Here is a 23,183-nt window from a genome sequence, read left to right as displayed (position 1 = left end):
TGATTAGGTCTGCTCTAGGAAAAGCACAGCCATTCATGCACCATAGCCCTAATTTCAGCTATCTAACTTTAATTTTACACCTTCCAGAGGGAAGCAGGATAAAAGGCAAATACCCACTTTATGTCAAAAACTTTATTAAAAGCAGTTTTAAACCTCTCATATCCAATAAACTATACATTGTATTCTTGTGATTCAGTTCACAAAATCATAAAGATATTGAAAAAAGTAAGCTGTTGGCAACCAGTAATGACACTGAAAATTGAATCATTGAAATGGGGCAGATCTCACATCTCCATACGTTGTGAAACAGCCATCATTTAGGATTTTTCATTTATCTGCTCTTTTTACATGGTAATTTAGGTATATTTCACCATTCTTGTATGTAGAGTTTGGATTTTTCCAAATTTTAGATAGCCTGAGCAGAAATTGTAATTCTTTATTAGTGCCTGCAAAAATAATCTGCCTGTGCTGTTTTCTGACAAACTAGGACAAAATTTTTTACTAGTTTTGCAGTCATCTAGATAAAGTCACAAAGGTCTTGTGAAATGAACTGAAAAAAATAGCACATACCTTCTTCTCTCAGGTGGCCCCACTAGTGCCTCAACATGTTACCATCCTTCAGACAAAAAGGACAGCAGAGATGTGATCTGGAGAAGGTTAAGGCAGGTCATAGCAGAAGAGACCCCTGCACATTGCTTCCAGCACACCAAAGCAGGACATGATTGATCCTCGTACAGACAGACCCAACTACTTATGTAGTTCATTATGTAAATACAAAAATAAAATTGAGTTAGAAGTTGGATCTAGCAACATGGCATGAGAAAGTATTTATGGCAGATGACACAGGTCAAGATGACAAAGGTCAGATGACAAAGGTCAGATGGTAGGTGACAAAGGCAAGGCAGATGACCAAGGAAATGTTAAAGAGTATTAAGTGAGGATGCCCTTATGTAAGTTCTTCCTGGATCTCATCCTACTATGATTTCAAGAATAGCTGAAGTGGTTATAACACACAATGCAAAATGCTATAGCTGCAGCCTTTCTCCTATATCACTTCTGAGTAGAACAAAGATGACAAGCACAATGTCCTCCTTCCCCTTGGGCTCCTCTTTGGACTGAAATTCTTCTTATGCTGTGGTCTGAAGCACTTGCTCTGGCAAAAGAATGGGAAAAAAAAACCCAAAACAAAACAATAAAAAATCCTGCAAAAATGCAATATAAACTTCCTCCCACCTACCAATCCTCTCCTGTATGCACACAAGCATAGCTTAAGGAAGGAAGTTCATTACACACACAGCAGAACAGCCCTGGAAAAGAGCACCTAGATTTTTTTTTCTCTCCTCTGTGAGAAAGAGCAGATGGAACGAGAAAAACAAACATGCCATGTTAAGATGAGATGTCTCAATCCTGTGAGATGAAAGGAAAGGATGTGTATAAACAGCAAATATGAAAAATTGTGAACCTTTAATGTTTTTCTTTGTGATGTATAAACAAAATACTTTTACAAAATGAGTCAGCAACTGTCAAGTGTTTGGTTTTATGATTGCACTCCAAATTATTAATTGGTCACTGACCAAATGCAGGCTAGAAGAACTCAGGGTCATTTCTGGTACTCTACAAAGGCACCGTAAAGACAAAGCTGAACATAAATAAAATATTATATAGAAACAAGAATCATGTTGTAAGAAATATTCACATGGTTTCATAAAGAAAGAAAAATTTAAAGATGCAGTCTTTGAGAATTAGATACAATATCTGGATAAGGCTGAAGTCCTAGCTGTTTGTTATCTTTCAATTTCTGTACTATAATTCTGGCAAATTCTTCTCCTTGGCTGTCTGAAGTATCAAGCAATTGTCGTACTTTTGATGTCCTTGTCGGTTTGGTGCTTATAAGTTCATAATCTTCTTTCATGAGTAAAAATCTTGATAGAAGAGCATCCAATGATTGATTCAAACATGCTTCGGTCATCTGATCAATAATTTCTTCTCTTTTACTTTGGATCCACTGATGAGCTACATTCTGTTGTATGGTTTCCAATACAAAATCTGAGATTGGAAAGGATTAGAAAAAAAGGAAGGGATTGTAACTGTCAACAAATATTGCCACAGAACAAAGAACAAGCTGAAAAAAAACTGTTAAAATGTTCCCTAAATGTGACAAATTTAATGGTTAGAGTATTTATTCTATCTGAATTACAGAATAATTTAGGTTAGAAGGAACCCTCAAGGAGGCGATCTGATGTAATGGCCTGCTCAGAGCTGGGCCAACTTCAAGGATAACTCAGGTTGCTCAGGGCCTTGTCCAGTTGAATTTTGAGCATCTCCAAGTGTTGGTACTTCTGCAGCCTCCATGGGCAAGCTGTTCCAGTGTTCAACCCGACCCGGTACTAAAAAGAGACAGGTGGTAAATTCACTTTCCAGGGGGATTTTTATTGAAGATTACTGAAAACATCCCTGCAGTTTCCTGGAATTTTTCTCAAGGTGAGATTTCACACAGTGAAAGGGTGTTGATTCTCATATTTTCAGAAGAGGGATGATGCAATAGATCTTCATAAAGCTGCATGTTATTGTGTGGCCCCTCAAAAAATATATCTGAATAATTAATCATTAAAGTTTCTTTGTTGTTAACTTTTGTGTTAACTTTTAACAGTTATTTCATACATAAAAATACAATGTAGTGGCGCCCTAACTAACACAGAGGATCATTACAGGTGAGATGCTGACACAGTTGCTGCTTCTCTCAGCCCCACCATTACTAAATGGAAGACTGGAAAGCCTAAAAAGTGAGAAGTGACAGGCAACAAGGTGACTAAGTTTGAGCTAAGTTTTCCTCCTGTTCTGCTGGGTGCAGCACTGCAACAGCAGTAGGAAATAGTAGAAATACTATGAGCAAAGGGAATGGAATAAAGAAGACCCATGGCAGCAGGAATCTGATTAGGAGAGACAAAAAGCTAGTAGCTACAGGTACATGTACTTGGCCACATTTTACACTGTTTTTGCTTACTTTGTAATGTAAGTCTACAAGGACAGAATTACTTAATTTTGGATTCTTAATTTGCAGATGTTTTGTTTTCATTTGCAGGTGAATAGCAGTTCCAGTTTCCACTTCATACAGTCATGCATTCAATGTTAGAACACCTATTGTGGGTGTTGCAATCAAACAGTGTTTGCTGTACCTGAAGGAATCGGTGATGACTGCAGCACACGGGATGCAGAACTTGAAGCATCTGAAATACTCCTGTCAGATGAGAGACCAGCACTGTATGGATGCACAAGGAGTTTGGCACTTTGAGTTACAGACAGATTTTCATCTGTGCTCTGGCTGCTAAGAGAGTGTAGACATCCAGAATTTCCATCTTAGACAAAAAAAAAAAAGGAGAAGAAAAGTAAAAGCTGTATTACTTCTGTGTACAAATAAAATACATCCATCATAGACTAGAGCAATTTCACAAAAGAAGTCATAAACCAACTCCTTTTACATTATATCCGACAAATTAGTCCTTATATTCAAATTGTGAGTACATTTATGTCCCTCATATTTTACCAGGGCCTGACTGTGGTTTGGGGTCCTGCTTTATTTTAAAGAAATATTGGGAGTATAAATCTGGCAGAGTGAACTTCAACAAAAAAGCTCTGTTTGAGAGAAAATTTTTGCAGGGACTAGAAGAATAAAATAAATCCTTTGAGTATTTGGAAAGGTCACTAAAAGTCAGAAGGAAAGCAGACTAATTTATTTTGATAAAGTTTGGCAGTGTAACAAAGATGAAAATATTAAAATAAAGATTCAGATGGGGGGAAAAGTACATGAAGAGCAGTGGGAGAAGTTAACATTCAGTGGGACGTCAATGGAAGCTTTTTGTAGTCCATCAAAACAGGATATGACTTCATGAAAGTTTCATGTAAACTTTTGCAAAGAAAAGTAGAAAGGATTTCTATCAGGGAGGAAGTTGAACAGTTTCTAGCTTTAGAATTTTTTCATAGTAGAAATGGTGACAGATATGAAAGCAGCAGTAGGAATAACACAAGGAAGAGATAACAGCTTGTGAGAAACAAACTACAGGACATATGCCTAACTCTGCAAATAGCTTTGATTAGACTTTCACAGTGTCACTTGATAAAGACACAATAACTAAGATGTTAACTAAGAACTAGAGATGCAATAATTCAGATGAGCATCTAAAGACACAGTGAGGTAGCCCCATGGACAACTCGAGATTACCTGTCCAATGGGGAAATCTGAAGTTGTATTCCCAGCTCTTTCTTGACCTGTAGAAGAATATGTCTGTAAGTACACAGAGCAGGAATAGGAAAATGTGGAAGAAACTCCATTTCCAGTATTTTAAAATAGTGGACTAGAACTCATAGTAACTAGTATTTTGTTTCATGAACAAGGCAGAAACTTCAGCAGAGCTATGTACTGTGAAGCAGCAGATATTATCTACTGCATGAAAAAGGGGATTAAGAGACAACCACTGTGAGTGAAAGATCATTTCAGGAAAGTACTCCAAGCAGCTGTGCTGGGATAGATTGTTATACATTTTTAGACACACAAATTTAATTTCATAACATAAAGACAAAACTACTGGGATTGTACTGGTATGAGAGAATGGCCTGGACCAGTGAACACAGCATAAGAAAATGCAATCATAAAATCACACAATTGTTTCTGCTGGAAAGACCCTGAGATCATCAAGTCCAGCACTGCCAAGTCCACCACTGCCCCATGTCCTGAATGCCACGTCTACATCCTTTAAATACCTCCAGGGCTGGTGACTCAACCACTTCCCTGGGCAGCCTGTTCCAGTGCTTGACTGTCGGGTCTCCTGCCCACCCAGGGATGCCAGATGTTGGGTTTCCAGCCCCCGGATTGGGGTGACCCCGAAAGATGGAAAAGTCCCTCCTCCAACCCGTGCCTTTGAAGAAAGACTCAGTAGTCTTCTGTTGTCTGTTCTCAAGGTTGTTTATTGTTGGTTATCTAAAAGATTCTTCTCCTGAACTGCTGTGGCCTGTTCAGCAGGTCATACAAAGGCACACTGCCCTCCCAGGGGGCTGGTGCCATCTTTTATATCATATATTACGTACTACATGTTTATACTTTTTCCCCAATACCTACTATCTATATTGAATGGTGACTTTCTACTCTAAACCAATCTGTGAGTGCCAACATCACCAAAGACATGGAGGCTAGGAAGGAGAAAGAAAGAGGACAGGGCACACCCAAATCCCTCCATCTTAGAACCCCCTGACCCCCATGTCAAACAAACCTTGGACCCCTGCGTACAAGGCTTAAAACCCCCCTGTACAGCACTCAAAAATCCTTCCTTTCACTTCATGATTACTTCTACTATGCTATCTAAACTTGTGTGTGTGGCTTGTAATTCTTCATACAGAGTTAGTAATTTGCTCCATGGGCTAAGATCAAAACCCCACGTGTGTCTTTGGCTGCATTCCAGGGTCTCAGAGCCCCCTGCCAGCGGCTCTGGCCATCCAGGCCACCCAGAGGGATGTTCTGGATTCCGACACTTGACAACTCCTTCCATGAGGAAATTTTTTCTAACATCCAATCTAAACCTCCCCTGGCACAACTCAGGGCCATTTCCTCTTATCCCATGACTTGCTGCTGTTGCTTGACAGTTATGAGGCTTCCACCGAGCCATAATCTCCTCTCAGGAGTTGCAGAGAGCAAAGGAGCAAAATGTCCTCTCTGAGCCTCCTTTTCTCCATGCTAAACAACCCCAGTTCCCTCAAAAAAAAAACCCAAAAAAGCTATTGAGAGTTATTCAGATGTTATTCAGAAAAAAACATATAGACTCAAGTTACTCAAAAGGAATCTAGGTGACCTAGAAGAATGGAGTAACAGAAAAAGAAGGAAAAATATGAGATCTAGACTTTCTGTTTCAAGCTGGGGCTAATGACTAGAAGTGAGATGAGGAATAAAAAAAACCCTAAGTAGATTATTCTGTAATGAAGGATCCTGTGAGAAAGAAAAAATGAAATTCTAAGGTACAGTAACTAAGGGGGATTTTGTAGACAAAAAAAAGTTTGTCATACCTCTCATAATACTACGTAGCCTTACTTCACTGACTTACATTAGAACATGCACCAGGAGGACTAGTTAGGATACTATGAGAATAAAGTTTATTTTACAAAGGGACTTCCAAAGAGTGCCTCCTGTTCATCTAGCAAAACAAAGTATATTAAAGGATTACTCTCTGTATCAGAAATTAAATGGGAAGAGGGAAAAGATCTATTTAAGGATATACCCAAGAAAAGGTCACTAGGAAAGGGGAAAAAAGTAAAGATGAAAAGAAAGGCTAAAGGCTAGAAGACAAGTCTTAACTCTGAAGAAGCAATTTTCTGAAAAAGTATTCTGATTGTACTGATGGAAAAAAACAAGAATCTATAGTCATTAATTCAGCTAGACTCTGTAGTTATTAACTTCTGCCTTTGTGCTATGCCAAACGCCTCTCTTGCTAACAGCTACCTGGAATAGAATTTTCACCTGAAACAACTGCAAGTGAGTTTGAAAAGCAAGATGAATGTCAGTCTTGCTTCCCCCTACAACACTACCTGATGAAGCTATTGGCAAAGTAATAACAAACTCTTCTGCAGCAGAGTTTTGTAGGCACTATTTTCACAAGCTTTACAGTATCTATACATAAACAATAAAGTCTAAGCAATGACTCTATAAAACAACCACCAGCTGACCAATCAGATTAATTGTACCAATAAATTTTCACTGATTCTCTCCACAGACAGACACAACAAATCATAACAGGAACCAGCAGCAAGAAAGGCTGATATATACCATTACCTTATATGATTATCCTTACAGCCCATGCTCATGCTCAAACTAATACTCCATGTTCTAAAATTCATCACAACATACTTATTAAGCTAGGTAAATATGAGTTATTCTTCATCTTTGAGGTTTTTATGCTGTATAGAGAAATGCTTCAGTTGAGGTACAGCCAAAGCACACTGCACTTGCTTTCTGCCATTTTCCCCCAGTAAGTGGAAGTCCTTAAGCCTCCCGAAATTTATTTACCCAAGCTCCTCCTGTATTTATACCTTTCTAGTACACTAAGAAAAAGTTCAAAAATGTGTATGTGTTCAAACAGGAGCTGAAACAGGAACTGCCTGTGCTCTCCTACCTCTACCAAAGTATCTGGTTTTGCAGCACCTCAGAATACTTTTTGATGTCCTTTTTTTTAGCAGTGAAGTCAATAGTCTTGTCTGCTTTCATACTCCCGGTCCCTGCAATGGCAAAGGACACTCTATTCCTTTCAAACATGTTTACATTCTGTCAAGGGAAGAAACTTAAATGCAGTTTTAGTTTCACAAGGTGTTGCTATTCCACCTGGCTTCTGATGTCAGCAAAACCTCAAAATTGAGTTTTCTCAGGGAATTTTGCCAACTTTTATTCATAAAAGGGGACATCTACAAAAGGTCTGTGCAGATACTTTTGCAAAGCACTCTATTTTTATTTGCTGAATTAAAAATTATCTAGAAACTTGCACTGGAAACTTTGAGTTTACTCAGCTTCTTGAATACCTTAAAATATGTAGCCTTTTTAATATTCAGAAGTAGGTCAAACAAAACAAAAACACAAACACAAACAAAACCAAACAAACAAACACAGTTAACTAAACTGCCAAGAGTCTGAAGGGACAAGAAAAAGTTAGCTCTGCACTCACAACTCTGAATATGAAAACTGAACCTGTGAACCTGTGAGCTGTAAAGACTTCTCAGGTGATACGAACAGAGAATCAGAGTTTAAAAGGCTAGTTTTTTATCCAGAGCACAAAGTTTACAAAAGACATTTTTTTCCAGACATACAGAGACCAAATTTTCTAGTACATAAATGCAATGTCACAGTGTGAATGTAAAGCTGCAATGGCAATTTAAATTTACACAAAGTCAAGAGTATCTCACCTGATGAGAGGATATTACACTGGGGAATAGACTTGAATTTTGATGGATCTGGAGAGATGCTCCGAAGGGGAAGTGCATCACACTCTATGGAGCTAGAGTACATTGGCTGAAAGAAATCAAGTGTATATTGAACAGGGACATTAAACAAATATAAAGTTGCAATGTTTTTACAGAGAACCTTCCCATCACCATGTTCTTCCTGTTATCTAAATGCTCAATAGACAGCACAATTAAAATATGGTAGATCAGAAGAAAGAATGTAATCCCAATACTTACATATTTTCAAAGATGAGAGCAATTTTGTATACAAGTTTAACTACTACTAAGAACCAAAAGCAGCAGCATTAAGAATCAAAATATAAATGCAAATCTATATTACCCTATACAAGCAAGCTCCGTAGAGGTGTAAGGGAGCAGCAGACAATCTCTTACTATTGGCAGGCATTGTGTGCTGCATTCCTCCTTGAGGGCATCACAGACTCACAGAACATGTGGAGTGGGAAGAGACCCACAAGGATAATCAAGTCCAACTGCTGGCCCTACACAGGATCACCCCAAGAATCATTTGCCCAAGAGCATTAAACTTAAACTCTGCTGGGCTTGGTGCTGTGATTAATTCCCTGGGGAGCCAGTTTCAGTACCTGATTGGCCTCTGGGTGGAAAACCTTTCCCAGATATCCAACCTAAATCTCCCCTGGACAGCTTCATGCCATATTTAGAGCTTTCCCATATTAAGATGCCCTTCTATATTCTGCAAACTCACCCTTTTCTATCTTCACATATATGGCTTTGCATTTGTTACACTCTGGCTCAAGTAATGCATTTTATGCCTTTCCTGACTGCACAGGAAAAAAAAGTAAGCTCCCCTTACCAAGTTAAACTTCCTTTAATCTCTTGGGATGCTGGCATACCAAATGCAACACGTAAAGTATTTACCTTTTCAGGATTCAGAGGTATATTTAGAGGTATCTGCTCCACATTTGCTTTCTTTCCACTCTTGTAAATACTTTGTGATTCATATAGTGACTGGAAGATAAATATTTGCCTGTATTAAATTTCTGCTATAAGACAAGACAACCCCACATAAATGCATGTTTCAACCAGATACAAGATTAGACAAAGGAAAACTGAGGAGAAATGACAAAGGAGATTACACTTCTTTTAGCAAGTGAAAGTTGCCAACTTGCTTGACCAACTCATGACTGTTGGCATGGACTGACAAAAGCCACTTACCTTTGATCTCTTTAAGAGAAGTACTGCTTCCAGCATAGCTATTTCATCAAATGTTCGCAGAACTGGCTCCAGGTCTATTAAACATTCTGAACAAAGGAAGAGTACTTGGTGAATGGTTTGAAGTGGAAATCAAGTTGTCACTGTACTAAAGTGTCTTCCTTACATTTACAAAAATAATTTTTCTATCGACACATATCGACACTTAGGCTGCTAAAACAGAAGCTGCTTGCTTCTCTCAGAACAATTCACACCACCAAAAGAAATGAGTACCAAAAGAGATCCAGGATAATGCTGGACCAGGATAATGCAAGTCTCACACTCATGGAATGGAGAGATTGGTGAGTTTGCTGTGTTTTAATGTAGCCCCATCAAGCCCGATTAGCTCACTAGGACCCAAACACCGTAAGACCTCAGAGTGGGCTGATGTCTTCTCACTCCAAAAGAGGTGTTAAAGATTTATACCAGAAAAATAAACAAACACACCCCCAACACAGCAATATCCAGAATACATGCCTAAGGCATGAGGCAGGGCCAGAGAAGATGGGATAGTCAAAGCACTGACCTATCACAGCCAGTGAAACCAAATGACACTGGTCTCAGTGTGTCTGTATCCCTGTGCTACGGTAATTGCTTAAGTTCCCCACCAGTGAGCTGCACTTCCCCTAATTTTGCAATAGTTTTGCAACTTCTTTCTTTTTATGATAGTAAAGTAGTGGCAAAGGCAATGCATGGTTTTTTTTTTTCAAAGACCATCTTACTAACACATGGCACTAAAAAGAGAATCCAAGTTAGCTCATACTATACTACGTATGCCAGACAATTTTCCCTTCAGTGTGAACACACACTTAAATTACTATATTACTATTTTTTTTGGTTAATTGGCATAGGAAAACAAGAATGCATATGGAAATGTCACAATGTGTATATTTTTTTATTTTAGAAAATATTGTATTTAGATACATTTCCTTGCTTGGAAAAAAAACCCAAACAGTTCTTGCTTGATAAAGGAGATGCAACAATTAAAATGTCAGTGAAAGATTTACACTGAGATGCAAATACAAGCTGAAGTCACTACAACTTATCTGATGTGCAGTGGTTCGTTGGTGTTGGTTGGATGCTCATAAATCCCACAGTACTCGTTTTATACTTCACTTCTTCCACCCCCTTTTAAAAAACCCCAACTTATCTTCAACAATAAACAAAAACCTCCAAACACAAGCAGTTAAACAAAACATGCTGCTTTTTTACAGGTAAATTAAGAGATGGTAAATGCACAAGACTCCAACAACCAACCTGGTTTTATGGCACACACATAATTCCATTCATAAAAATTTGTTTACAGACATGAAGGAAGCAGCCAAGCACTTTATGATAAGCAGCAAGAACCAAGCACATAGATCTCCTGACATCTTTAACACTTCCCTTTCAAGAATTACAGCCTTGGTCTGTAAGTTTAACAGAAATCTGGCAAGGTAAACTCACTTAAGAATGATGGTCTTTCATCTGGGTTTTGTGCCCATCCACTTTCCATGAGTCTTATGACAAGCCCTCGATGAGGAATGTCCATTGATAGACTTCCCTCACTCAAGTCTAGTCGCTGTCCTTGTGACACGCTGTACATTATCTGCAAGGGGTTTATAACTTCTGTCAAAACAGACATTGTGAAGTCATTAGAAATATATGCAATATAAAGAGCTTACAGTATAGGAGGAGTAATTCCATTTGCACACACAGAATTTAAATAATAAAAATAAGGTTACATTTCTTGATCAACGAAAAGGTATTCTTAATTTATGAAACAACACTGTAATTAAACAAGAAAAAGATACTAAAAATATAGTCTAATTTGATAAGTATTTCAAAGTGTTCTTCAACGAGCTTAAAAGTTGAATTATTAGAAAGTAACCCCTATAATTAAGTCCCCAGGTTTCATGTTTAACCTCTATGTAAGGCAGGAAAAATAAATTAAAGGAAGACATGGCCTTACCTTCAAACGGCTGTTTCCTTGACATCACTTCCCATATGATAACTGCATAGCTGTTTACAGTATAAAAAGTATGGAAGATGTTATTTTAGACGACAAACACTTAACACGATATGCTCAGCTTTACATTGTATTTAAAACATTTTGGTAAAATGGTCCTGCAAGCACACAAGGGACTGACTATAGCTAACTAAAATGTTGACATGAATACATGAAAACTAGTAGGTGACTTCACCTAGAACTAGTTAATACTATTAAGTACAGACAAGATCCATGGCATATAAACTTCTATTCCAAATCTGTATCAACTTGGCTCTGCTAATATGTTGTGAATTACATACATGGAGTTTAAATCTCAGCACACAAATTAAAGTGAGCCCCAGAAAGCCAATTGCTCTGTCCTAACTGCAATATTCTGGCATCTTTCCAGCATGGACTGACATTCCCAAGGGAAGCTGGGTATTAGCAGGGAGGATGGCTTTTATCCACAGCTCTATCCCAACAGTGTCACAGAGACAGGTAAGATACAAATTTGCACTTGAGATGCCCACCCCAGGTTCCTCCCTCCCCGTATATGCTTTCAACATCTGCAATCTTTTCTACAGGGAGAGATGTCACTTACACACAGCATTCATCTTCCAAAACAGGCTCTTGGGAAGACCCAAGGGAAGACTACTCTGGGAAGACTACTCTGGGACTTGGGAAGACTACTCTGAACTAATGCCACAAGACTGAACACACATGTGCTTCCTCAGTGACCTTCTTTTCCATTCACACCAACATGAATGGCAAGTGGTTCAGTGAGTAGAAACTTGTCCCATCTTTAGTAAACTAGTCACTCTCTTCAGCCATGAGGATATATTAGAAAGAGGTAACTTCAAACAACTTTGTAATTTAAATAAGGTTAGCTGATTTCATTTAAAAGCAGCATTGAAGTCTCAGTCCTTCTCTGCAACTTTTCCTTACATACTCTACCATAGCTGAATGAAGCTCTATTTCATGAAAAGATCCTAGTATTAACCACAGCACTGTATTCAATTATCTGGTTCTGGATTTAGAAAGGACAATCCAGACTAAAGCTTCAGTGCTTCTGTAACTTCAGAATACACTCAAGGTGCTGACAAGTGTGTACTTCCATGTTTTCAGCCCAAGTCTTTATAAGCATTGTGGCAGTGTCATTCCAGAAAATAATCACCATGATCAACTGCTGTTAAGGCTTGATCCCCACCCTTGCTATGAATGTACTGAGCTTCCTTCCTACATCACTAAGAAGTACCAAATTTTGCATACAGGTTACATTTAACTGCCTTAAAGCACTGTACCATCTGACAGCTACCAAGAAAAAATGAAGTAAAAACATATAACTGATACCTAAAATCAAATCATACAAACTGATTTTTTCCTAATTATTTACTCCGTTTACATTTTAACATTCTTCAGTGATAAAATTTACTCATGTAGCTTTTAATAAAAGCAGTCCTCCCTGTTAGAAAAGTCTGCTTTTGATATATTCCTGGCAAATCCATGCAATCAGTATAGCAAATCATCCCTTCTGTAGAAGTTAAGGTGCTTCACTGTTGTTTAAATTATTTCTTTAAGAAAGATCCCTCCTCACAAATTAGCTTCAATATCTCAACAACCCTCGGCTGTGATTAACTGATTTGACATTCAGAAAATATCCAGCTATTTAATACTATCTTCCATTCAGTTTGGAATCTCACTACAGTTAAAGACTATTTTCTCAGTTCTACAATACTGCAGCATTCCCCTTTACACAATTTCTGTTTTCCTTTCTTATTTCTGCTTTGTAGCATCTCCTTCTGATTGTGAGCATGGAACCTCCTGTGTGGCCTTTCTGGTGGTCCTTCATTGTCTCTGCACCTTTATGTCTTCCTGCCTTGAAAATCTCTCTTTCGAATGTTGTCTCTTCTTTCTTCTCACACAATCTCTTTCCTTCCTAATTTATCTGGTTTTTATGCCCTTCTGATGTGCTCTCATATTTTCTCCTATTTGGTTATTATTCCTCTGAAAATACTATTTTCCTTCTAAGAAACATTTGTCTTCTTCCTCTCTGTCGGAACTCAGAATGTCCCACAGACATTCTCGGATGTTCCAGACCCAGGTCAAAAGCATCTGAGACCCTGGCATGCAGCCAGAAACCCCTGTGGCTTTGAATCTGACCCATGGAACAGTTTACCAACTTTGCAGGAAGAACAAGAAGTCACAAAAGTTTAGATATTGTAGTAGAAGTAGTCACGAAGTAAAGGGTAGGATTTCTGAGTGCTGTACAGGGGGGTTTTAAGCCTTGTACGCAGGGGTCCAAGTTTTGTACATGGGGGTCAGGAGTTCTAAGATGGAGGGACTTGGGTGTGCCCTGTCCTCTTTCTTTCTCCTTCCTAACCTCCATGTCTTTGGTGGTGTTGGCACTCACAGATTGGTTTAGAGTAGAAAGTCACCATTCAATATAGATAGTAGGCATTGGAGAAAAAGCATAAACATGTAGTACGTAATATATGATATAAAAGATAGCACCAGCCCCCTGGGAGGGCAGAGTGCCTTTGTCTGAGCTGCTGAACAGGCCACAGCAGTTCAGGGAGAAGAATCTTGTAGATAACCAACAATAAACAACCTTGAGAACAGACAACAGAAGACTACTGAGTCTTTCTTCGAAGGCACGGGTTGGAGGAGGGACTTTTCCATCTTTCGGGGTCATCCCAATCCGGGGGTGAAACCCCACACCTCTCCACCCATTCATTAAGCTGCCAGTCACCCTTTCTTTCCCCTCAATACACCTTTTTTATTTCCCACGTTTTCCTTATCCATATCTTCTCATCAAAGGGTAAAGAAAGCAGGTGTGTTGTCACCTGTAGTCTTTGGACAGGAAAGTCAGGAACTTCATGCTCTTCTTAGGGTTAAGGGATAATTAAGGGAAATAGTGTTTTCCTTGGAAGTCAGCAGGACCCTCTGAGACTGAGTCAACTCTCACCAAGATATAACCATGTCAGAGATCAGTGAAGGTAAAGGTGGCAGACTGCACCAGAATGATGTGACAATGTGACTTTGTCACAGTGATTGGCCAGTTCATGCCTCCCCAATCTTCCTCTACATATGATAATTCCTCCCAAAATACTTCAAGTAATCTCTGAGCTCTCCAAACCATTTTAGTCCAGCCAGTTGTTATTCCAATATATTCAGAGAGATTTCCTTTTGTTATATGGGTCACCACCACTCTATTTACTATTCTACTACTTGTATTCAGGAGTGTCCAACATAAAACTACCACAACTTTCATAAAGTGAATTATTCCTTAACGAGATTACTATAACTACTTTCTTCAACCCCACTATCCTGTTTTTATCTACCTCCTTTCCAAAAATACATTTTATTCTTTCCTCCAAGTACATTCTGAAAATTATGTTATTTGATTACACAAATTATAAGAGTGTGTGCATTGACTTGATGGTGTGAATGGCCTTCTTCTTTCCCTGCATTGTTTGTATGTGTACATTCATTTACAGAAACCAGTCCCCCACATATTTCTTTAGTCTCAGCTTAATTTTGGAGCATTACACTTGTCACAGCGCAAAAGTCATTAAATCCAGCTATCACTAAATTCTTTATTTCCTAATTCATTTAGCCTATATAGCTATGATATTATAATTGAAAATAATAAAATTGCTGAGAATATGCTATAATCTAAGTTCAGTAAATCATATCTGAGCTCAGATTTCAAGCGCCACTAGAGAACAACTGGAGTTACCTGTAAATATCATGTTTCACACTTGCCCGGGTTTTCTGACTGGGGTTGTAATCCTCAGGTGGCATGTAGATAATTGTCCCTCCTTCCGGCAAGGAGGACTCACTTCGGGACTGGGACATGGATATGACACGCCATTTGGCCATGCCAAAATCTGCAATCTGGAAAGGTCAAATCAGTTGTTCTGAGAAGAAAAACTGGTTTTATATGCTGACAGTTGCTAGAAATTCCTGAAATACACCCAGAAAAAGGGGTCACCCAAAGCTCTTAACCTGACACACAAAAAGTATGTGGTTCTCCTAGCAACAGGAAACATCAACTCCAGTCCATAAAGCATTCTCAGGTCAGGACTCATGCTATACCTATAGCACTGCCCTATCCTGCTCTTTTAAGAAAGGACTTATGCACACTATGGATGAGGAATCTGCTGTAGATAGCTGTGCCATATAAAGAAAATCACTTTCTTGTGCTAAAAAAAGCAAACAAAAAAATCATTGATTACTTGTAGCTCCCTGGTTGTGAAGAAAGCACAAGTTTAGTATAAATCATAGTAGTTGTACATAACTAGCTTGCCAATATCCCAAGGCAGTTTTTCTTACAGAATAATTTTAGGGCATTTCACCTCACTGCCAAAACTATGATGTATTAATCTTGAATTAATAAATTTGATATCTGAAATTCTGTGCTGCAAAAAGTTGCAGAATGTTTTCTTTGCTGTGCATTCTGGGGCCTTGCTCCTTTCTACAGGATACAGTGCATCTACATGAAGAAGTAACTGACTTCCCTTTATATCCTCAGACATCCATGAGCCAGGGCACCAGATGTAAGATTAGGTTATGGATAAGGAGAGAGACATTTAGCAGAATGCACCTGCTGGCTGAGCTGCAGTGTCTGGCATACATGGGAGATAAGCAGCCAACTACCAGCTCTGCCCCTGACCAGCATTTACACAACAGCAAAAACATTTTCAACAAAGATGCCAGTGCAAGCACTGTGGCAATTAAGATAAAAGAAACAAGCTTTCCGAAGAGCATACATCAAAATCCACAATGAAAAGTAACCTTTCTTCTCTACAACTCACTCTCACCCCGCCTTCCTCATTGTAATTGGTCTTAAGTCTTGCTCATTCAATAGATCAGAGAGTCAGAAGCACCCTGTAAATGCTGTTACTTTTATACATATGCAGTATCTCTTCTGTTTGGCATGCATGATAAACCTTGTTTGCATTTCCTGTCATTGTACTCGTTTAGAGAATCTTGCTTCACTTAAAACCCTAAGGACACTCCTTACAGGAGGCAGGGCAGGAGGCAGGGCAGGTATGCAAGAGTTATCCTCTTCCCTTCAAGTGCCTCAGCAAAAAAACTGTTCAGATATGATCAAGCATAGCACCAGGCCACACCAAAGCTGTTAGGGCTTAAAAAGAGAGTGGATAAAAAAATGACTTGGACTAGCTCCCTGATCAGGTTTATCAGGAAGCTCGAGAGATGGCAATACCAGCACAATTGAGTGGGAGGAAGTATGACCTGCTGAGGGCGTGAGCAGAGACAAAGCCATGTGAGGCACTGTGCTGCCAAGAAAAACTGTGCAATGGAGAAAGAAGAAACCAGCATTGAATATTTCTCAAAGGACTCACAAGGAGAGTCAACTTACAGTAGCAACTGAAACATTCACTTTTTAAGTATAAATTTAGTGCAAAATATCTCTTATTTCCATTTACTTGAGTAAGATATTTATCTGTTATAAAAACAGATCTTTTTAAAATAACAAGAAACAACAAAAGAAAATCTTGCAATTATGGAAAAATCTAAACCTTTTGTCAGAAGTACTTCCAGTCTCCTTTTCACATCATGGCAGTGACATTCTAACAGGCAGAATGGAAGTTTTTAACTACTGATACTTCTGCGTGTATGTTTGCTTGGTCTAAAGAGCTTCACAAAAGCCACCTTCCAACATAGTGAGATTTTGAAGTTTTGCTTTACATGTTCTGTTTCTACCCCAACAGAACAGAAATGCCCATATTGCATGGTAAGTATCAAATAGAGCATTAACATTTGAACTTGACCTACTGGCTATCAGAAGTAACTTGTCAGAGCATCTCAGGCAAGAACACTTTGTGTTTTCTTCTCAGGAAGGGCCAGATGTAGCTAGGCTTGGAAGGCTGACAAACAAGAGGGCAACCACTACTGAGTATCAGCTACTGCTATAGCAGAAACAGCCTAACTTCTATCTTCCTGGTCTTTTCAGACATAAAATCCACAACTGAGTAATAAAGTTTCCAAAAGAAAAATTCCAAAGTTCTGTCTGCAAGGATAGAAGAAAAAAATCCACCAAATAATTACATGAAATAAATCCATCAATTAATTAAATCCATCCAAATAATTACAGCCAAAACCTCACCCTTCCTCCTCCACAATAATGAAAACACTTTCACTCATTCTGGATGCTGAAGAACATAAGAATTAAATAACCCTACCTTGACATGAAACTCATCATCCAGCAAAATGTTCTGGGTTTTTAAGTCATGGTGCAGCAATGGAGGATTCATGTTGTGCAAATAGTTTACTCCCAAAGCAATTTCATAAAGAATGCGGAATCTCAGGCACCAGGGAATGTCAGGATATACATCTTTCTGCCAAGATAAAACCACAAAACCAGAATACAATCCTCTGTTCTATTAGCACACACAAAGACTTACTTTATAAAAAGAAGAAAGTGACTTGGGCAAACAGTAATCTTTTAAAACATGCATTATACAAACTCCTTAAAAAATTGTAACGGTGCATTAAGACTCATTAGCTGTTAAAAGAAACATTATCAAAAAATAATAATTATGCAGTGCTATATTTCTATTCCCTAGCATTCACATAGTAGTTCACGACTGCTATACATGACATTGAACATTTACTACACTACTCATTCATATGGAAATATGAATTACAGAAACTTCTGCATGAAACTTGTAACCCACAATTTATGAGTCCTACACAAAGAATGGCAAAAATCGTATCTGCAACCAACATTGGGGAACAAAAAAAAAACAACTGTACTGAAACTGTGCACAAAATACTACTTTTATAAATAATAATACAGCAAGAAAAATGCAGTAAAATTCAGCTGAAGTCTTAAAAGTTATATTGACAGTAATGCCTTTATGAGAAACACAGTTGAGCTCTGTAAGGCATGAGATGTGTATTGATTAAAGGTAGAGAAGAGACTTTAGTTCTGTTGAGACACAACTGCAGTAGCAACACTGTTCAGGCCAATCTAATGGGAGCAATTGAGAGTTCAGCACAGGAGAAGTTACTCAAAGAATAAGATCTGGAGAAATAATCATACCTGTTTGTATTAGCAATATTTACCTTCTAGAAACAAAGTCAAAATCTTAATTTAAAAAAAAAAAATTCAAACTCATAAAAAAGTCAATATTTGCATTGGCAGTAATTCAGAAACCCAGACTGAAGCAAGCATAAGTATTTCAGAATCTAATTAGAGAACAACTGAGATTTTTGAAGTGACTGTATGCAATAATTCAACATAAAAACTCACTATAGGTCACAACATTAAAGGAAGAAGTTTAAAAAAACTTAAGTCAGCTGAGTTTAGTTGTGTTTTTGAGATACAGAAGGTCTATCTGAGCATCAAAACTACTAGGGATACTGACTGTCTTCCAGCATGAAATATTATAAATAAAATACTTTACTATACTAATTAAGTATGAAAATTGCAATCTACTTAAAGCAGCCAGGTATCATATTTAAAGACCATAAGTACACTTACCCCATGCAATAGCTGGTTTAATGACCCATTGGTCATGTATTCTGTTACTATCCCCAGAAATTCAGGCTCGTTGCAGATTCCCAAAATTGGCAGTATGTAACTAAACCTGGCTTTGTGTAATATCTCTGCTTCTTTTAGAAGGTGGTTTCTATCACTTAAAGAAAAAAAGCAAACAAATAAAATACATTACCATACTACTACTATGAAACCCCAAGCAAATGCTGAGGTCACTATATTCTCTGTCAATTCCCTGTATGCACCACCTTTTCACCACTTGATTTCTACCATGCTGCTTTGACAGTGTAAGACAAATCAAAACCTGCAAATGCAGACAAGACAGATTCCCTGGTTTTGTTGTTCCACACAAATCTATTTCCATCACGTATTTCATCCATGCTTCCAACAAATAAGGATAAAGTCAGAACTTCCACCTTCCACCATTCCTTGTAACCATAATGATAACAATCAGCTGCATTTCTCCCACTTTACTGAACACCTTCTAACACCGACTTTTCCCTCAAGCCCAATATTTATCTCATAGAGGGTGGAGATTTTAATACACATGATTCTCCAACCATTTAAATCTAGTTGACTCTAATGTACACTAATACAATAGGGGCTAAAGGAATGCACTTTTGACTTCTGAAGGAAAGTAAGTTCCTTTCTGAAGGAAAAGGAACAATTAACTATGCTTTGTTTTCACATAAATTGTTCCCTCAAACAGCTCCTGCTTTGAATTGCTCTCTGGAAAAAACATCCCCTAGATGCACAGGAAGCAGGATAGACCAGCCTCATGATGGGTGCCTTTGCATGCCTGAATTTGACTGTGTGGATCCACTCTGTTACCTCAAAACTCCTCATAAATGTGGATTTGATGCATCTTTACAAATTCAGGCCTTGCAGCATGTGGATTTGAGAGGGTCAAGTTTTATTTAAGATTGAGTATGATTCCATCCCTAAAAACAAAAACCATTTGGTATGCCTTCTATCTCGAACAGTCTTGAAAAAAATGGGTTTGTTGTCAGTGAGGATAGTTAGACCATGAAGCATAATTCAGTGAAAAAAACACTTAGATCTTAGTGGAGACTAGTACAGCTACAAGTACATGACTAGGATATTCAAATACAGGACATTTCAGCACATTGATCCTTGGGATGTGAGCCAGACTGACTCAGAAGGAATAGGGCTGTGCTGGGGCCAGGGCTGTGCCCACCACAATTTGTTCAGCACAGCACTGTGCTATGTGCACAGCACAGCTCCAGGGTGAGAGCTGGCTCAGGGCACACCTCAAAGCACACAGGGCAGTCTGGATCCATCAAGATGGGTCTAGCACTCACAAAAAAAAGGCTGTCAGGATATATGGGGAAAAGAGGAAGCCTTGTGAACTAAAGCCTGTAGCTCTACGCATCAGGAAATTTTGAATTTAGGCAGATATGAAAGTAAGGTCCTTTTATCTATGTGATAGAAAAAGACTTACAGGAAACTCTAGGAAATGACAGAGTAAAAAGGCAGCCTTTGAGACAAACATGGGATTGATGAGACAACTCTACACCTTCCTCCCTCTCTCCAGAAATGACTAGGTTTGAGAAAGTTTGGGGTTTTCCCAGACAGTAAGGCACATTAGCATGGGATTCAGCTGTGGCTGGAAAAGGAATTGCGACATTCTGCAGCCTGTTCCTGTGCCTGTCAGTCACTTCACCTTTGTCTGCTCCATGCCAGAAGGGCACTGAGTAATGCCTAAATGAGCACATTCCCACAAGAGCTTCCCAACTGGCTTTGCTCTTTGCCTGGTTGCATACCATATTCTGGGATGCACAGCACACACTTCCCACTTGGGGAATTAATGGCATCATGAACTCATTCCTTTTCCTGACAACACTTAGAGGCTGGCATTTTACACTGCCACTGCACAACCAACAAAGCACTTGCTGCCAAGACTCGGGTACAATAGATTTTTTAACAGCTTTGAGTCTTCTGACAGCATTTCTGGGCTTTGCGTGATGCCTTAACAAGGCTGACCTAGAACAGAGGCTAGACAGAGTAAAGAATAAAATAGGTATTTATTAAAAGGCTTGAATGGACACACTAGGGCAGTACAAGAGCCCAGCCAAGGCTACACCCAAGATGAACCCAAACCAGTCACAAAATGGACAACCAGTCACAAGGTCTCTCACTTTTATAAATTCTAGTCCATTAGCATACTGGAGTTAATTGTCCAATTATAGCTTTAGGTTATGAAGTCTAATCCTTCTTGTTTGTCTCTCTTCAGTCCACATGGTTTATGCTCTCGTGCCTGAAATTTGGGTGGTTGTCCTTGGTTCCAAGCTAGGAAAGGAATTGTTTTGTCTAGCTATTCTGTGAAGAGAGCTTACTATGCCTTAATATGAAGCTTAGAACTACATCCTAAAGCAGTACAGAATCTGAGAAATATAAAAGCTAAAACCTAAGGCATCATGGTAGGTGACTGAATTATTTTGATTACCTCACTTGCCCTTCTAATCAAAATGTCCCAGGTTAGATGTCCCACTAATCCAAACTCTTGCAAGGCTAAAAATAGCCTTGGTGGTTTCTCCCAGCCGTGTTCTGAGGATAAATGCTGTATTTCCAATCAGTTGGGATTTAAGCAGACATTAAAAAAAATCCCAAAACAAAAAATCCCCCACAACACCCACCCTTCCCCTCCCTCCCCCAGCTTATCAGAAAACACAACATAACTGAGATTCCATTGATGGCAAGATCTCAGAGATAAAGCCTGTGTATATGCAAACCTGGGCAGTAAGAGGTGAAAAAGCTTAAAACAACTTGTCTTATATTTGAGTACATTGAGTCACAAGACTAGAAGCCTTTCTGGGTGAAGCTATCCAACCTAAAATACTAGATCAAGGAAACCTGAGGCAAAAGCTTGAAGACAGCAAGATAAGACTCAGAGGCAGGTTTACAGTCACGCAGGCTTCAGACAGCCTAAGAAGAGGCAAATTTGCACTGATTTGTTAACAAATTGTAACTATGGGGATTGAATAAGACAATGAGGAATGAAAATTACAACTTCCTGTCCCCTTACACAGAGTGACAGCTCCTGTAATAAATATGCTGCTACTTGGGTATCTGGAAAACGGGGAACCCGACTGTTGCATGGAAAAGACCAGCTTTACAGAGGGATCTGCAAGCCTATGGTTTTAAACCAGCTTCTCTCAGTACTGTGAGATCTGGGGGAAAAGAATAACTTTGCGTGGTCTAAGGGAAGCTTCTTCTAGAAGCAATCTCTAGTGGATGGAACAGCATACTCTCGATATTCCTCTCTCTATGTAAACACCAAATCTACAGTAATCACTGTGCTTTAATATCCTGCAGATAGCTCAGCAAAATGGTTAGCAACCAACACACCCAGCAAGAAGCCAAACTCTGTCAATCCCACCATGAGGAGGGCTCAAGGCGCACAGTGCAGAAGAAAAACTCAAAAAAAAAAACCAACTTAGTGTGTCAGAGACCGAGACCGAAACCAGCCCTTTACAATAATCGAAAGAGAGGAAGCTCCAGGGCCGCTCCGTGCTTTCTCTTGGCCCAAGCTGAATCATCCTCGTGGGATCCCCTCTCCCCGTGGAATCAGAGCAAGGCTGCCTACCGAAACACCAGGATCTGATCCACAGATCTCCGAAACCCACGCCGGCATCTTCGACCGGCACCTCGACCCTTTCAGGGGGCTGGTTCAGGGAGAGGCGGGCTCGGCTCGGCCCTCGCCCCGGCCGTGCCCCGCGCCGCGGCCCCCTGCCCACCCCGTTACCTGTCTAGCAGCGGCCCCTGCAGGCATTTGAGGGCCACCGGGACCCTCCAGTCGGCGTGGCGGGCGGCAGACACTGTCCCGTAAGCGCCCCGGCTGATAAAACGCAAGTCCGGGAGTTTGCTGGAGGGGATGGAGGGGAGGCCGTAGCTGAGGGCGCCCGCCCGGCCCCCAGCGCCATCCCCGCCGCTCATGCTCGCACTCTGCCGGGCTCAGCGGGGCCCGCAGCGCCGCTCCTCTAGCCCCACTTCCTCGCTGCCCCGCGCAGCTCTCTGCCCCGCCTGCTCTCCTGGCCAGCGCTTTTCTCCTCCTTCTACCCCACCGACGAGCTACTTCCTCACGGAAAAAGCGTCCCACGGTTCGCGGGTCGGGGAAGGCGGAGCAGGCGGGATGGGAGGAGCGAGCCGTGGGAGCGCTGCGGCGGGGCGCGTCCCTCGGGCCGTGGATGGAGCGTTCCCCCATCCCTTCCGAAGGAGCGTTCCCTGCGCTAGACAGGAGGAGTCACCCCCCTCCGTCCGGGGCGCGGGCGAGTTCTGCGCTCGCAAAATGATGCAGGATGCCAGAGCCGAGCGCAGATCCCCGCAGTGAATTGTTTCCTGCATTGAATCATGTAATGATGTGGGTAGGAAGGGACCTTAAAGATCATCTAGTCCCAACTTCTCTGCCAGGACAGGACGCACCTTCCACTTGACCAGGTTGCTCAGAGCCCCATCCGGTAT

General features: G+C 40.0%; 1 protein-coding gene across 1 annotated transcript; it reads right to left on the bottom strand.

The window, feature by feature from the left end:
- Positions 1-330: 330 nt before the first annotated feature.
- Positions 331-22,902, bottom strand: RIPK2 (receptor interacting serine/threonine kinase 2). The gene is made up of 11 exons (XM_038127671.1): positions 22,468-22,902; positions 18,687-18,840; positions 17,383-17,538; positions 14,913-15,070; positions 11,156-11,205; positions 10,651-10,812; positions 9,169-9,254; positions 8,872-8,961; positions 7,936-8,041; positions 3,177-3,356; positions 331-2,046 (listed from the first exon to the last, which is right to left on the bottom strand). Exons 1-11 carry the CDS (start codon positions 22,656-22,658, stop codon positions 1,721-1,723), a joined length of 1,659 nt encoding a protein of 552 aa, XP_037983599.1. The 5' UTR covers positions 22,659-22,902; the 3' UTR covers positions 331-1,720.
- Between the last annotated feature and the right edge of the window lie 281 nt (positions 22,903-23,183).

The sequence above is a fragment of the Motacilla alba genome, chromosome 2, assembly GCF_015832195.1.
Source record: "Motacilla alba alba isolate MOTALB_02 chromosome 2, Motacilla_alba_V1.0_pri, whole genome shotgun sequence".
In the NCBI taxonomy this organism is placed as follows: domain Eukaryota; kingdom Metazoa; phylum Chordata; class Aves; order Passeriformes; family Motacillidae; genus Motacilla; species Motacilla alba.
This window is presented reverse-complemented; position numbering and strand designations above follow the sequence as displayed.

Bases quoted from the DNA above. Each gene is read 5' to 3' on its own strand.
- RIPK2 (XM_038127671.1), bottom strand. From the start codon at position 22,658: ATGAGCGGCGGGGATGGCGCTGGGGGCCGGGCGGGCGCCCTCAGCTAC. The intron at 15,071-17,382 runs GTAGGGTTATTT...TGACCTTTCCAG, and splicing joins ATGATGAGTTTCATGTCAAG to ATTGCAGATTTTGGCATGGC. The intron at 10,813-11,155 runs GTAAGGCCATGT...CTGTTTTGACAG, and splicing joins AAGGAAACAGCCGTTTGAAG to AAGTTATAAACCCCTTGCAG.